Source organism: Cebus imitator, unplaced genomic scaffold, assembly GCF_001604975.1.
Source record: "Cebus imitator isolate Cc_AM_T3 unplaced genomic scaffold, Cebus_imitator-1.0 Scaffold366, whole genome shotgun sequence".
Classification (NCBI taxonomy): domain Eukaryota; kingdom Metazoa; phylum Chordata; class Mammalia; order Primates; family Cebidae; genus Cebus; species Cebus imitator.
Window position 1 is genome coordinate 1,836,856 of NW_016107681.1, and position 18,218 is coordinate 1,855,073.

Below are 18,218 nucleotides of genomic sequence, written 5' to 3' on the forward strand. Positions count from 1 at the left end.
AAAAAATACATTGCCAAAAAATTTAAATGCCTAATAGGAATGAAATAAAATTCTTTATTTTGAAGAGACAAGGCTTAAAAATCAAGTTAATGTATTGTTGCTTTGCATCATTTATTTATTTATTTTTGAGACAGAGTCTCACTCTGTCACCCAGGCTGGAGCACAGTGGTACAATCTTGGTTCACTGCAACCTCTCCCTCCCAGGTTCAAGTGATTCTCCTGCCTCAGTCTCCTGAGTAGCTGGGATTATAGGTGCATGCCACCATGCCTGGCTAATTTTTGTATTTTTTTTAGTAGAGACGAGGTTTCACCATGTTGGCCAAGCTGGTCTCGAACTCCTGACCTCACATGATATGCCCACCTCGGCCTCCCAAAGTGCTGGGATTACAGATGTGAACCACCAATCCTGGCCTTGTATTAATTTAATGAAATCCCTAAAATGGACTGGGTTAACGAACTACTACATCACAAATGAGATGATGTAGTAAACAATAAAAGCACTCCATCTTTTAGACATAAAACTGTATACTAGAAAATGTCCAGGTTAATTTTGTCTTTTTAAAAAAGAATTAACAGTTCTCTTCAGTATAAAAGAAGTTCCTGTTATACATAAAAGGAGGAAAAAAACTTGGAAAATAAAGAAAAGCACACAGAAAGTAGTAGTCTATCAATCGTCTTATCACCCAACCACAGCTGTTAATATTTTGATGTGGGTCCCCTTCAAGATTTGTTACATGCATATTTTTTCCTTACGAAAATGGCTTACCATATATTTATGTATATATGTGTATACATATACACCCACATATGTATACCTATATGTACACAATACATATACACGTGTACACCCATACATATATGTATATGTATACATGTGTACATATATACACACATATACACATGCATATATATGTAATTTGTAGATAGCTCATTTGAAGTGTTTTTAGTACAATATTCACCTATGTACCTTTCTTTTCCTCTATTTTTTCTCTCAACATTAGTAGCACGCTATATACTCAGAGTTCACTTCTAACATCTTAGTTTAAAAGACTTTGAGTTTCCAATGATGTGGAGAAGTGCACTTTTCTTCCATTTGTCATCTAGATGGGAAAAAAGCCCCCCAAAGTGCTCATTGAGGCACCACTCAAAGAGCTGCCTGTTCTAAGCCATTTACATAACAGGCCAGCTACCACCTCTGTATATCAGGGCTATCTTTTGAAAACTACAACATACAAAGCAGTTATTTGTTTGTCCTCAAAACATCTCTGAAGGATATAAACTAAAACAACCTGCAGCCTCACTTCCCAAATAGAGCAGCAGCTGTTAAGGAGATTAATAAGTAACTTGCTCTTACCCTGTAGGAGAACCTTTATCCCTTAGACAAGACTTTACTGGAATCATAGGCATCCATTAATACTGCCAGCCAAATGGTTTGATTTGCTGTACCTGTTACACCTATTATCAGCAATCAACTCAGCATTAACTGCATTTATAACTCTGGGCTTACTGTGTAGTTGAAAAGAGTACCGTTTACCATCTTATGCCTCTTAAATGAACATATGGCCTTTCACAGCTTTGCATCTCCACTGAACCTCTCTTTTAATTTCAATCCTGTCTTTCTAGCCACTTCAAACACTTAGCCTAATCACTTAGCCAAGGGGGTTTAAGAGAGGAGGAAATGAGGAGGCTAGAAATCATACCGACTCAGCCAGGCCTCACCAGAACTACGAAAAGCCATAAGGGAAAAGCATGAGCTGCAACAGCACTGTCCAGGAACCCATAAAGTCTAGTGACCAGGAGGAGTTCACTGGTCCAACTCCAGCTTTCCATTGCTCACATATATCTGCTACTTCTCTGGGTCACTTTCTCCTTCTGCCCCTACACCAACTACATCTCTTATATCTTGAGTTTGAATGCCTAAAAAGAGCTCCTCCATTCAGATCTTACAAGCCCGATTATCTCAAGTTCCACAGACCAGCCAATAAACAAATATTTAAAGGTCAGATCTGCTCTCCAGTTCAATCAACTGTGTTCATGGCAGATAGTGGGGAGGGTCAGGAAGTATAAAGATGGTCAAAAATAAATAATTGCCTAGGGCCACCTCTATCAATGAAAAATATAGGCAAGCAAGCTTCTGAGAACCAGCCTTTTAAATCTACCTTTGTCTCAAACTAAACACATGCAAGCAAAATGGAACACATCATATTAGTCTCAAACTCACTCTAAGGTCTGCATTTTCATGAGAGTATCACCATCATCCAGGCTCTTTAAGCACAGAATACTGGGGTTCTCTCTCACAGATATTCTTGCCTCATCATAAAGAAGCTGTCCCCTGTCCTCCATTCTTCATTCTCATTTTCACCCTGTATTAGACTTTCATTCTCACATAGTTAACCTGGTTTCACCACTTCTTGCTTTTCTTATTTCAACCTAACCAACTTACTACTTCCAGATTAGGCCTGTAAAGTATAGCTCCCAAAGTTACTACTCCCTCCTCAAAAGTATGGACTAGTCCTCACCTACTGGCCAAAGCAGGCCCAAAGCCCTAACACATGCAGTCAACCCCCAAAAAGGCTTATGTCTACTTACCTAGACTTGCTGCATCCCTCACTTTTTATTACAGCTAAACGTATTCCTGTCCTGTCCTAAACACAGAAACCATTCTGCTGATAGCCTTCATTATCCTCTCTGAGAACTACTTGTCAAAATCCTGTCATTCTCTGAGTGAACTCTGTCCACATGACCTATCTAAATTCCCCAGCCCCACAAGCTCTCTCTCTTACAGTTCATTGATTACAGTTCATTGCTGTCCAAGAGAGATATATTGGTAAGCCATATATCTAACTTTAGGGTATGACAAAGCTTCAATCAAAAATCACATTTTAAGTAAAAGGAAACTGGTGAAATTAATCTTAGTAGTATATTTAAACCACTATATCCCAAATATTATCATTTCAACATGCAATTAATATAAAAAATGAGATATTTTACAGTGTTCATACTAACTCTTAAAAATCTGGTATTCATTTTACATGTAGAAACATCCCAAGTTTGGACTATCCACATTTGAAGTGCTCAGGTGGTTAATTTTGGACAGTGAGTCACCAGCTCTTTCAAGATAAAAATCATGAGGCTTTCTTCATTCCCACTCCTATCGTCCCATATTAAACTTTAGATTTTAATTCTTGAGGTAAGAATTGGACATGCCTTCTATTTTTATCTCCTAGAACAAGAACCAGTAAATATAGCCCATCGGTCATATCTGGCTGCAAATAAAGTTTTATTGGACTATAGCCTTGCTCATTTATTTACATATTGTCTATGCTGCTTTCACACTACAATGGCAAAGATGACTAGTTGCAACAGAGGCTACATGGCCCACAAAGCCTAAAATATTTACTATCTGGCCCCTTACAGAAAATGTTTGCCTACTACTTCTCTAGAGCAATAATTCCCAAAGTGTGGTTAGTGGACAAACCAGTGGCTGGTCAGCAAACGGCTGTCAGTCTACACTGAGAAGAAGTTTGCACCAGAAAGTAAACACACTTTTTGTAACAAAGCTTTCTGAATGAAGGAAACAGTATATTAATTAATAGTCTGACACAAGCTTTTTATCCCACTACAACTGTTTGACTTTATTGTACCTTTTGTCACATAATTTTTAAAAATTTCATAACCAAACACATTGATTTTTTTATTTGTTTCCAAGTTTCCAGCTTAAGGCAGTCTCTCTGACTCCTATATTGTGCATATGGTACTTATATTTTCTCATAGGATTTTATTTTCATATTTGAGCATTTAAACCAATTGGAAGTTTTCATATCATCTAAGTGAGGGCTCCAATTTTATTTTCTCCCATATAGATATCCCATAGTACCAGCATCATTTAAATCTAGTTTCTCTCACTGAAATGAATGCCCCTTTTCATTTATTAAGTCATATTTACTAGAATTTATTTCTGGATTCTTTATTGTTCCACTGACCTGTCTATTTCTAAGCCAATCTCATATTGAATTGATAGTGATTTTACAGTTGTATTAAATTTGTATTGCTGTATAAAAATATTACCACAAATGTAGAGACTCAAAAGAAAGCACATTTACTATCTCACAGTTTCTGTGGATTGAAAATCTGGGCACAGAGTAGCTGGGTCTTCTCTTCAGGGTCTCATAAAGCTTCGATCAAAGCATCAGACAGGGCTGTAGTCTCATCTGAAGTACAATGGGGAAGAATCTGCTTCCCAGATCATTTGACTGTTGGCAGGATTCAGTTGCTTGTAGGTTCCTGAGGGCCTCAGTTTCTTACTACCTGTCAGCCAGAGATTGCCGAGTTCCTTGCCATGTGGCCCTCTCTACAGGACAGTTCATAATATAAAAGTTTGATTCTTCAAAGCCAGAAAGGAACAGAGTATTTCAGCAAGATAGACTTTACAGTTTTATGTAATAAAATCATGCAAAAATAGTCATATACATTTGATCACTTTGTTATATTCTATTAATTGGAAGAAAGTCACAGGTCTTACCCACACCCAAGCACAGGGGATTACACAAGGACATGAGTATCAGCAGGTGAGATTATGGGGGCCATCTTAGAGTCTATCTGCCACAATAGTATATTCTGATAATGAGTAAGGCATATACTTCTTTTCCTCCCAGAAATACCTCTTGATTTCTCAGGTATTTATTCTTCTATGTAAACAATATAATTTTATCAAGTACCATCTCCTCTCCCCTCCCCAAAATCCTGTTGGTATTCTATTGGGAAATACATTATAAACATTTTTAGAAAACTGATATTTTTATGCTATTAAATGTCCCCACCCAAGAACACCTACTGTCATTTAATCTGCTCAGATCTCATTTTATGACCCTAAATAGGATTTTATTGTTCTTCATATAAGAGCCTTGCCTTTCTTACTAATTTTACTCTGAAGTAGTTATGATTTCTGTTGCTGATCTGAATGAAATGTCTGCCTCTCTTTCCTAAGGCTTATGCTGAAATAATAAAAAACAATTAATTGTTGTATATTTCTCTTATATCTAGCCACCTTATCAAATTTTCTTAGTAGCTTTTTCCTAGCATTTCCTGGGTTATTTAGTTTACTACAACTACATCTGAAAAAAATAATTTTATCTTTTCTTTCTCCAGTGTTAATTTTTTTCTTACTGCATTTGCTAGATAAACCAAATCGTAAATAATAATGATAAACAAGAATCTCTGTCTAGTTTCTTATCAGCTCAAATAATTTTAGTATTTTATTACTTGTTTGAACAAATACTATTGGTTTTAATATTTATTGAACGAAAATCATCTTTGTTAATAAAAATAATGGTAGATACTCTACCCTCAAGGAGGTAGAACATAACTTTTAAGTGTGGACTGTGCATTGTGATTTTCTTTGAAAGAGTACAGTATGAGAAGGGGGAAAAGAGCAAATTCACAGTGAAGAAATCTGACAAATTATCTCACTCCAGTGATCAAAGTCAGTATCAACAGTGATAAATAATGTTGGTGGTATGTATCCTTAATAGGATATGATTGAAATAGCACTTTACCTCTGTGGTCTTCTTCCCCAGAGCACATAACTACATTCTAATCATGAAAAAAGCATCAGGCAAATCCAAATTGAGGGACATTCTACAAAATGTATCACCAGTACTCCTCAAAACTGTTAATGGTCAAAAACAATAAAGGTCTGAGAAATTGTCACAGCCAAGGGGAGCCTAAGGAGACGTGACTACTAAATTTAATATGGTAGCCTGTAACAGAAAAAGGATACTAGGTAAAAACTAGGGAAATATGAAAGAAGTATGGACTTCTGATAATAAAAATGTATCAATATTGATTAACTATAACGAATGTACCATATTAACGTAAGCTGCTAGTAATAGGGGAAAATGGTTATATCATATATGGCAACTCCATGCACTATCTCTATAATTTTCCTGTAAACTTAAAGCTGTTCCAAAAGTAAAAGTTTATTTCAAAAAGAATGATGGAAGTCACCAATTCCTCATTTGACTTTAAGTGTCAGATTTATATTTATTCATCCTAGATAGAAATACCTTTATCCCAATGACAGGACCAAACTCAGTGAGTCCAATTTTTGGTTCCTGTTCAATCCACTCTGTTAACTCAGCTCTCTTTGGTAGCAAACTATAAAACCCTAAAAGTGAATCATTCTTAATTTCCAGGATGGTGAATGTTCTGATCAATTTATTTATTTAACAAGTATTGATACAGTACCTCCCATGTGGAAGAAACTCGGAAAGAAGAAACACTTTACACACTAAGGAATAATGTTGTCAAAACATATGTGTATCACACTTTAGTTTATAAAGCACTTGAATGTCATTTGGCCATCAACACTTGACTGAAGTGGGTAATCACAGTTATCCTCAATTCTAAAGAGGAAATTGGGGCTCAGAGAAAATAAGTGATTTGCCTAAGGTCACACAACAAATGTGCCTGCCAAGACTTCACATTGTCCAATTTCAAATCCTCTGTGATAGAAGGCAATAGTTGAAAGAATATCAAGTGAGTGATACGTTTCAAAATATAAAACAGAAATTTTGAGGAGCTAGAAGTCCTCAGAAGCTTCACCAGAAATAGAACTTCAACCCAAATAGAGATGGGGATGTAGAAAGGATGTTAAACAACATTTTCCACCCAGTCTTACCAAGATTTGGGCTCCTTTTCAACCCCAAAGGAGTCTACCTTTGGGAAGTCCTACTCCAATCCCTGGAAATCATAAACAATCAATTAGTGTTTATGGAGTGATTAGAACAATGAACTGATCCAGGAATTCTACAAATTACCATGATCATGTTTGAAGAATGAGAATTGAGGTGCAGAAGCAACTTAATTTCACTAAGAAGAATTAGCAGTCTGAAGTAAAAATAAAAATCTCTGTACTAAGAGGGAGAAAAAGATTGATTGTTCAATAGCCATGGTAACTAGTAACCACCAGCACCAACTTTTAAACCTATTTGATCAAGGACAATTCACCTCAGACTAATCATCAATGACAACTCAACTTGCTTCAGGGAACACACTTCTGGAAGCCAATTACAATGAGCTGCACACAATTCAAGGTCAACCAAACAGCAGAAGACACACTGTAATGAACATGCTTCTCAGAGTCAATCAACAATAGTCTCACTCAAATAGCCATGCTTCTAAGGTCAAGTTCAACCACTCATGCCTCTATAACCAAAACACTGCTATACTTCCAAAAAAGATCAGTAATCTGCTTCACTCATAGAGTAGGCTTGACTAACACAGTTGTCTCTTACTCCGGTAAGTAATGAATTCTGGTTTTTGTTTTACATGCTGGATTATGGTCTCATGTTTTGACAGAGGTTTGTCTCTGATAAACCAAGACTTTCCCCTAACTTCTCAGAACAACCATGGGAAAAAAACAGATTCCCCTAAGGAATGGAAACTATTCCAAATTCCAAGAGTTCACTTGAAGACCCTTGCCAAAGACCAATTAAGTGGGTAACAAAAATACTATATTGGCTACATCTTGTTTTGCGGAATACTCTCCTCAACCCAGCTTTATGGTACCACAGATCATATCATAGGAAAGCATTCATGAGGTAAGAATTCATTTATAACAAATGGCATCACAGCCCATAGAGCTAAATCCCAGGAATCAGAATCACCTTGGGATTTTTTTTTTAACTCACACACCCAGCTTTCTCTTCATATCAATTAAAACTTAACCTCTATGAGATAGGACTTAGAATCTGTGTTTTTAAAATGTCCTTGGTGATTCTGATACACATTGTTTTAGTCAGGAATGATCAGCACGGTCTGCTAATAGTGCAAGGCCATTTTGGTTTACTGAGAGACACTGCAGACCTGGTTCCAGTCTCTTAGGCAATGAAGACCAAATTAATATTACCAATACTAGGTTAGATACTCCGCAGCTACCTGTGGATCCAGGAGGCTCAAGTGAATGAAGCCTGCTATTATCTACTGAGTTCTCCCTGGATCAATGTTTCTCAATCCTAATTGCACAGCTGAATCACCTGGGAGCATATTTTGGTATATCAATGCTGGCATCCCAACCAGACCAACTGAGTCAGAATCTCTTAAAATGTGGTCCAAGCATCTATTTTAGGGCCCCTTAGGCAATTTTATGGGAAACAGCGTGAGAATCACTGATCTAGGCTGTTCACCAGTATCTGTGCCTGACCTACCTCATCATCCTCTAGTATAAGGCACCTGGAATTTCTCCTAGAAACAGATGATGATGGGAAAAGCCCACCATATCTTGCAGAAAGCACCAAAGAAAAATCTTTCAGAGTCAAATGTGATCTTAAGCTATTTTAAATGCTTTACACTAAAAGCCCAGGCTTCACCACTATGCAATATATACATGTAACAAAACTGCACTTGTATTCCCTAAATCTATAAAAGTAATAATAAATGTTTAAACAGGCAATAAATAAATAAAATGCTTACCTGTTTAACTGGTCAAATAACCAAAAGTAAAAACAAAACAAAGAAAACCCTCTCCTATCTTTTTCCTCTATATCCTTTTTTTTAATGAATATTGGGGCTCTGCAATAAGATGAAAAAAATGTTCAGCCAAGAATGAAAAGCATTCTGTCATAGCAAGGGGAATAACAGCCAAAATAAGAAATTTAAGAGCAGCATTCCAAAAATCTGCTTGCCATGAGGAGGTAACTCAGATTGGAAGTTGCTGTAATGGGACTAAAGGAGAAAAAGACATAAAAATATATTTTTAAAGTGTGTTTCAAATGGGTTTAACAGTGCATTAGTCATCTATGTCAAGGGTTTAAATATTTAAACAAAGAAACACAGTCATGGATGACTTTCAATTTTCAGCACCTTCTGAGGTGCTTACTTAAAGCAGTATATAAAGAACAATCACTGAATGATTAAGTAATGCAACTCACAATAGTGTCAAATCAAGGACTCTAGTTGTGATTAGAATGGAGAAACATTATTTTATTCTATTTGGACCGAAATTCAGCTAATTTCCAAGCAACGACTAAGTGAAAAAAGACTTAATGTTCTCCAAATGTTATAAAAGGTAGGTAGTTCACACTTCCTAACTGCATATTGTATATGGTAAGTTAAGTTGATAAAATAAGAAAAAACTCCAGATTATAAAGTACAAGTCCCATAATAAATACGAAGGGTTATCATTGTAGTAACAGAAAAACAGCAAAGCAATAGTCAGTTTAACATCTAGTTCCTCTCCCCAACACACACACCACACTATAAACACTAAATTAATCCAGCAAGGTCTGAATTAGGTCAGAAGACACATGGGAGTTCATCCGGTGGGAAGAAATAAGAAGTGCAGAAAAAGCAGCAGCAACCTTCAGAGCTTCATTTCCATTTGCCCAGTCGCTGATGACCAGATGACCTTAATAGAGGATGTGTCTTAGTAAGCCTGTTCCAACCTAGAACACTTCGCTTGAAATCCAAAAGCTTTTTAAAAATAGAAAAATGGATACCAGTATTTATTAGAATAGCCTGACTGTTGCTGTTTTAGATGCTCTATTCAATCACCCACAATCAACTGGGTATTTAATTAGTACCATGTGATGTAGAGATACAACTATAAAGGACTTCCAGTTAAAGATGATGGATTGAATGCATCCATTTACCTTGGCTATCTCCCAAAACTCCACTGAAATGACACTAAAAGAATATTTTTAACCTACAATAACAAAGAGACGAGACAACCACAATGATCTCTTCAAAGCTGAGAAAAGGCCAAATCTTATGGCAGCTGTGAGAGAAGCCCAGAATAAAATATTTGTACCCAAACATCCCCAAAAGACTCGGGAGTTACTAGCTCCATGCGCACCTGGAACTAGGGAGGAAAGAGGAGCTAAAATAAGTAGGTTCCAGTAAGAGTTTTTTGTAAAACAATTAGCACCTCCCCCACCTCAACTTCCTGTCTCTGGCCTCTCCTCATTCTACTATAGGTTCAGAGATTTATTCTTTGGAGGGTGAAACAGATGGTCTCTGAACTGTGTAATATAATAACAGTGGACATGGATTCTACACCAGAAACAGGAGCTTAAGCAAAAGTGTATGTACTGTACATAGAGACTTATATATTCTCACCTTCTTTATTCAGAGAGCAATTAGAAGATTCTTCTGTAGGAAATCTGATGAGACCTAAAGATATTGACCTTGGTCCTAAAACTCAACTGCCCAGTCAAATCACCCAAATTACAATAGATAAACATCTACTTCATGCTAAGGGCTTCCAATCAGCTTCATAGTGCCCCCTCTTAAGCATGTACAGAAAAGAGAGCAAAACATGACCATAAATTTGAGGTAAGCCTGTAATATGCCAGAAAACAGAGCAGTCTGAAGGAAACTATGCAGGAAGAAGCAAACTAAAAAAAAAAAATCACTAATATTTTCAGAGAGATTTTAAAAGTATATTACATTCATGAAACAAAAACAGGATGCTAAAAAAAGAACATTCAGACCTCAAAAAGAAGCTTCTAGAAATTAACATATGAAACAAATGAAAGATGCAATAGCAGCAAGATAAAGTGGAAGTGATCTTCCAGAAAGCAGAGCAAAAAGAAAAAAGAGGTAGAAAATAGAAGGGGAGAAAATTAGAAGATCAGTCTAGGAGGTCCAACATCCAAATAGGACAGAAAAAAAAAATGAAGAAAAAGAAAGCAGAAAACAAAAGAAAATTTCCCCAAACTCAAGGACCGGATTGAAAGGTATACAGAAAATTTCCAGATTTAAAGGGTACCCAAGAAACAATTAAAAATAGACATATACCAGAGCATATTATTGTGAAATTTCAGAGCAAGCAAGAGATCATAACAACTTTCAGAGAAGAAAAGCAGGATTCAAGAAGAATCAGAATAACATCTGATTTCTCAACACTAACAACAGGAAAAAGACTTGGGGTAGGAAGAGACAGAAAAATTCTGATGATAAATGGTTTCCAAACTACAATTCTACACTAAGCCAAATGATCAAATTAAGTACAAGAGAAAAATAAGATTTTCACACCTGTAAGAGCTCAAAAAATTAACCCCCCAATACATCTTCTTCAGAAAATTATTAAACTTGCTCCACCAAAATGAAAAAAAAAAAAAACAAAAAAACACCAAGGAAGAGAAAGACATGACATCTTAAAAACCGAGGATCCAACATAAAAGGAGACAGGATGCACCAGGATGATGGTGAAGGAAGATTATAATGATGTCCACTGTTTCAAAGGTCCAGAAAATACTAGTCCAGATTGAAGATCAGAATGCTTTGTGAGAAATGCCTCCAAGAAAAAGAAACTGATATGACACATGAAGTGTTTGAACAGACTGAGTGAAGAAACACAGATCTTGGGGAAAGTACAGAGATAAATTAGCAGTGAGCATGGAAATTAAAAAGCAAAGGATCAAACAAGGCAATTCTTAACTGCAGAGAAAACAAAAAGCTATGCAAGTAATCATAATATACACACTACACGGCTCAGCTGCGACTAGGTTTACCTAGTCATATTAAGGAAATCACTGACTGCTGCTCTAACCAAAATATGATCATGATAAAATGATATATTAGGGTCTACTATAATGTAGTGAAGATACCAGTATGGGAGAAAGGTGCAGGAAAGCTAAATCTTCATCTTCCATAGCGGGAAGACAGCACATAACATCTAAAACTGGAAAATTGAGAAATAGAATATATATGTTATTTTAAAATGCAAGTAAAATGCCAAAAACAACAGCTAGTACTCAATACCTTACATGTAATAGACATTCAATGAATAATTGAATTGTATTGATGTGCAAAAGAATAACTATAAAGTATGTGCCTGACATGGTTTGCCTGTGTCCCCCACCCCCAATCTCATTTTGAATGATAGCTCCCATAATTCCCACTTGTTGTGGGAGGGACCTGGTGGGAGATAACTGAATCATGAAGGTGGGTTTTTCTCGTGATGTTCTTGTGATGGTGAGTAAGTCTCACAAGATCTGACAGTTTTATAAATGGGAGTTCCCCTGCACAAACTCTCTTGACTGCCACCATGTAGGACATGACTTTGCTCCTCATTCGCCATCAGCCACAATTTGGGTGCCTCCCCATTCATGTGGAACTGTGAGTCAATTAAACCCCGTTCCTTTATAAATTATGCAGTCTTGGATATGTCTTTATTAGCAGCATGAGAACAGACTAATACAGTGCCCAAATTCAAACACTCTTTAAAAGGTTAGCAGTTGCTCTTTAAGATTTTTCCCTCTATTTATCCCAAGTACCTAAACTTTCTGGACAAAAACAAATTGAATGAGATTGTTTTAAATTATTTTTTCCAAAAAAGATTAGTGATGCTTCTCAAATAAAAAAAAAATCACTGATATTTCACCATAAAAGAATTTGATAGCACTATTGACAAGCTAATTAACTTCTTAGATCATCAAGGAAGAAATCAGGCCCAATGTACACTGGAATTAAGCAAGGAAATTTCTCTTCACATGTGGTAGATATAAATCTTAGCTTAGAGCTCTGATGAGTATTTAAAATACATTAAAAATGTATAAACCAAACAAAAATTTACCTGGTGAGCAAAATATTTATTACATTTCTTTGCTTGATCTTGAAAATGTTATGTTGGTTGTGAAGGAAGGAGATATATATATATATGGCAAGATAGGTATCTTTTTATTCATGCTCAACAAATTCTAATTAAAAATTTAAATAACTAAAATGTCTGACAAACTAAATGACCACAAAAATATCATGACTGAACTATCATTAGGATAAGCAAGTCCTTGTGTAAAATCCACTATTCCCTCTTTCCACATATTTATTGGAGGAGTGCATTTAAATCACTACAGGTAGACTAGAAATAACACTGTTTTAAAAAACTTCCCCATTGAAGTGAGTTGAAATAAATAACTGAGCCCAAGAGTAGTCAATAAAATTTCATTTATTCATTCATTCATTCATTAAGGAAAATAAAGTATTTAGTGAGTAAACCTGCTATGGGCCAGACACTGTTTGCTAGTCTTTAAAGCACAGGATAACTTACTCCTAAGTGTGTTTTTCCCTTCTCTTCTATAAACCTGAAAATAAAACATACAAATCAAGAAAAATAAAGGACTTGTTTACATAGCATTCAGGCGATATTATTTAACTGAAAGACAAATCATCCCATCCATTTGAACACAATTACACAAAGAGGTACCTACCTTTTGTCTTCAAATAGTTATATGATACACCATAGAGAATGTTTTTCTTCTCATGTTATTGTGTTGTGCATATTCTGCTATGGTGGTTCCAAACACCAGTAAATATAGAGTTTTGCATAACACTCCATTTTTAATTCACAGGACTTACTACTATGTAAGTCCAGTAGTGCAGAGGCTGGTGGTACTGTTGACATTTTGAGCAAGGTAATTATTTGCTGTGAGGGGTTGCCTCGTATACTGTTGGATGTTTAGCAGCATCTGTGGCCTCTACCCACTAAATGCCAGTATCATCCTTCCCTGCAGCTATGGCCAAAAACATCTACACATGTTGCCAAATATGGGAGGGGGGCAAAACTGCCCCCTTTTGAGAACCACTACTTTAGAGAAATGCCTCAGAGAGAGAGTGTGTGATTATAAACAGAAGAGGAAGCCAGGTAAAACAATAATCTCTTTTTCAAAACTGTATACTTCTGGTTTAACAGATGCGCAAGTATGTCAACCTTTTTGATGCTGTTGCTCTACCACCATTTTAAGTTCAAATGCCTCTAGTCCTAAATCTAAATTAAGGTAAAGAAAGGTAAAAACTCCTATTAAAACAACTCACAAAGAACACAAAGGAAACAATTCTGTTTAATCTTTCCTCCACCTTCCACTTGAAAGAACACCAAGGTCATCTTTTTGTAAATTACCTAGCATAATCCCAGAAGTTTTGACAAATATTTGAGTACCTACTATGTGCCAGACATATTTCTAGTTGCTAAAGAAAGATTCATCAACTGCATTTACTCAACTGAGGAATCATTCTTATAAACATTTAACAGGTAAATATTTGTGACCATGGTTTTGGCAAAGGATTCTTAAATATGACACCAAAAGCATGAGCAAAAAAAGAAAAAAAGTAGGTAAGCTAGACTTAATAAAAATAAACTTTTGTACCTCAAAGGACACCATCAAAAGATAACCCACAAAACAGGCAAATATATTTGTAAATCATATATCTGATAAGGGACTTGTACCCAGAATATATAAAGGGCTCTTACTACTTAATAATAAAAAAAAACTACATTTTAAAATGATCAAAGTATGTGAATAGACATTTCTTCAAGGAAGATATAAAAATGACCAACAAACACATAAAAAAAGACACTCAGCATCATTACTCATCAGGGAAATTCATATCAGAATCACAATGAGATACCACCTTCACGCCTACTAAGGTATAATAAAAAAGTCAGGTAATAACAAACGTTGGCAACGATGTGGAGAAATTGGAATCCTCATGGTCAAAGGTAATGTAAAAGGGTGTTGTTGCTTTCTGAAACAGGCTGGCAGTTCTTCAAACAAATAAACTTAGAATTACCATGTGATCTACCAATTCAACTCCCAGGTATATAACCAACAGAAATGAAGAAGACATGTTCACACAAAAAATTGTACATTTTTATAGCACCATCATTCGTGATAACCAAAAGACCCAATCAACTCAAATGTCCACCAATAGACAAATGTATAAACAAAATGTGCTATAGTCATCCAATGGAATATTATTCAACCATAAAAAGGAATGAAGTACTGATATACACTACAACATGGATGAACCTTGAAGTAATTATGCTGAGTGAAAAAAAACAGTCACAAAAGGGCAAATACTGTATGATTACATTTATATGAAATGTCTGCAATACAGAAATCTGTACAGACAGAAAGTAGTTGCTTAGGGATGGCAGGGGGTGGTCATGAGGGTGGGAAGCTGAAATTGGGTGGAAAACAAGATAACAGCTAAAGAAACATGGGTTTCTTGTGAAATGATGCAATGTTCTAAAATTGACTGGGGTGATGTTGCACATATCTATGAATATACTAAATATACTGAAATATATATCACTTATGTGATATACTAAGATATGTGCTAATTATACTAAAACTCACTGAATTATATACTTTAAATAGGTGACTTTTATGGCACATGAATCATATCTCAATATGGCTACTTAATGTCTTGTTTAAAATACCCTCACACATCTGAAGAGATCTTATTCTTTTGATTGTAACGTATGAAATGATTACAACAACACGTATTTAAACTACTGAAAATGTTCCAGGTAAATATTTGAAACTAGGAAAATCTTGAAAGTAGAAAAACTTAAGATGAAGGCATCAAGGAACTTCTGGGGGACATAAAATGCAGTGATTGTTTAAGATATATTGGGGGCATTAAGTAATTAGATTCATGGGGGTGGAATGTAAGCAAGGAGAGTTAAAGTGTTCATGTGAAAAGCTTCAGCCTGGAAGATCCCCTTCTTTATCAGGTTGCAGCGACTGTGAAAGAACATTTCTTCATGTGCACTGTAAACCTTATTTTTAAGGAAGCTAAAAATAACCCCCCATATGATTTACTCCAGTAACAAATAGGAAGTCAAGTAAATGATAAAGAGCCAAACAAAAAGAGATTTAAGGAAACACATAAAAAGCTAAACCAGTTCCCAGGAATGGCTACTGGGAAGTTTCGGCAATCAGCATGTGTTATTGCTTTTTACAGGCAGAGCATAAGATGATATGATCCGTGCATAGCTCACAATTCCACTACTGAGACATTTCAACCTGTGTCGTTATCAGTCCAAATAAAGTCTGTTTCTGTGTTTGCCTTGTGCAATATGTCAGTTAATCTATCCTAGCTCATTGCAGAGCTCCTGGTATTCATGATCCGGAGGGTCCATACCTTCTCCGACTTGAAGAATCACCAATGCCAGCGATAAGGAAATGCCCGGTGGCATTGGGAATATTTTTGATCCTCAGTAAATCTCTGCTTTTTCCTTGCCCATTGCAAACAGTCTGGTTTGCCATCTAGCTGGTTCTCAGTACCTCATACAGCACTGTGCTCCAGTTTCAAAGCAAAATTAGGGCCAATATGTGGTGGTGGGTGAGGGGCGGGGGCGGGGGGGGGAGGGTGCAAGAAGAAAAACAACCAAAGGTTGTTCTCGGTTTTCCTACAGAGCCTCAGATTTCAAAATGAATGCCGTCGAAGCTAAAATGACCCAGATTTGGGGGACAAGGGGGTAAGAAGGTCGATATTAATTCCCCTGCGGGATAGCTGTAGCTTGGTTATGGGAATAAGGAACTAGGGGAGATGGGGTCATTTACATGAAAAGAGAAATAACGGGGAATGGTCTTTAAGTACCACGCACCTCTCCCAGTGAATCACTGCAGTGTCAGCCCTGCACTGATTCCATGATTTGCCAAACAGGATGAGGTAAGGCACAAGCCTGGAGCCCCCTCCTCCTCCTCCTCCTCCTCCTCTCTGCTCCCCGGCGCAGAAAGGCGCATCCCTCCGCGAGGTGCACCACACAGCCCCCCGCGGCCCTGGCTGAGGGGCTGACGTCACCCTTCTGCATTGAGCTTCAATGACCGGTGGCAACACTGGACAGATGGGGAGTAGAGTTAGGGCCCTATCTCTATCACCAAGTGGCGGGGACCCTCCCCTAGGGCGCTGCGGATTGTGTTCATGCAGTGATAGAATGACCAGATAGGGAGTGTAAGGATGCAGGGAGGTAGGAAAGGAATCCAAAGACTCATCTCTTGGGTCACCAAGAAACCTCAAAGATGCCCCAGGCTTATATAAGACCCTCTCCCTTTCGTGCGCCTCCACGCGGTGACAACGCCTGCTCCCCATCGTGCGCTCGTGGGACTCTGGTCGCCCTTGCCCAGCCAGGCAGGCACAGTGCTTCTGATGCCTCCCTCCCACAGACCCGTGGGGTCGGGAATAACTGGGAATCCGAGATTAAACGCCACACTCCCGCGTCCGCTCCTAGCCGGCCACAGGTTAGCTCCAAGAGGCACCGCGAACCGGCTGGTAGGGGAAGGGAGAGAAGGGTGTATAGCGAGGAAAACAGACGAATAAACCCGCAACTTTCCCCAGGAGCTGACCATATCCTGGGTGATTAAAAAAGAAAAAAATTTTGGAAGGTCGACAACCTGCAGTCACCGCCACTACGCAGCCCCTTGCAGCCTGCGCAGAGCGAGGTCCAGGGTTCCAGCAGCCCCGGCCCGCACCTTGTCATCCTGCATCCCCGACCGAGCACCCCGCGCCTGTCTCCTTAAAGAGGGGTCCCAGATTTGATTTTGGTTTGGGTTTTCCTCCCCACTTCCTTTCTCACAGCATCATCATAGGGACCGATGGACAGCGGCTCGGCCACTGGCCCGGCGTGGGCACTCACCCAGAAGACGAAGGAGTAGATGATGAGGAGGGTTTTGAGACAGGTTATCACAGGTTTGGTCTCCATTCTCCTCGATGCCATACTACAGAGCTCCGGCGGCGGCGGCAGCGGCAGGCGGAGGGCGGGCGCGCGGGAGGGGGAGGAGGCGGGGCGGGGCGGGGCGGGGCGGGGCGGAGGCGCGTGCCGCGAGAGGCCTTGTGAGCGCGCAGGCGAGGCCGTGCGCTTGCGTGAGCGAGCGCAGCGCGGGGCTCCTACTGAGAGAGCCGGGCTGGGCAGCGACTGCGCATGCGGGAAACACCGCCCGCGTCCGCAATCCCGCGCAGGCTCAGATCCTCAGCGGAGGAGAGAGGCGAGGCAAGGCGAGACGGGGCGCGGCAGGAGCGGAGGGAGGGAATGGGGGAATTTAGAGGCAGGGTCAGAGGTCACCGGAACCTCTTCCAGTCCTCCCTGGCATTTAGATTTCTGCTTTGTACACAGTAGGGCGTTACGTTTGCCGGGATGTCTGCATCTGGCTATGGGAAATTTATGGGTGCCCCCCAAGTCAGTCATGTTTCTGCATTTTGACACCCGCTAGGGCCTTCTCACATGGAAGTGGCCCAGTAGTCATGTCCTTGGCAACAAGCAGACCTTGTCTGTGCCAGGAACAGACTGTGACAGGTGGCCGGAGATACAGCTGGAGGGATGGACAGGAATCCGGGAGCTGAGACGCCAAATCCTCGCCACCACAGGTATCTGCAGGCTCCTCCATTTTTTAGATATTTCTTACATTTTGAAATGATAAAACTAGATGGCA

At 38.6% G+C, this 18,218-nt stretch overlaps 1 protein-coding gene across 1 annotated transcript in view; it reads right to left on the reverse strand.

The window, feature by feature from the left end:
* Nucleotides 1–17,678, reverse strand: part of TSPAN7 (tetraspanin 7) — a 124,362-nt gene extending 106,684 nt beyond the window's left edge. Inside the window, exon 1 of the mRNA XM_017507008.2 lies at nt 17,426–17,678. Coding sequence (XP_017362497.1) covers nt 17,426–17,506 — 81 coding nt within the window. The 5' untranslated portion in view covers nt 17,507–17,678. The remainder of the gene's footprint in view (nt 1–17,425) is intronic.
* Nucleotides 17,679–18,218: the final 540 nt, after the last annotated feature.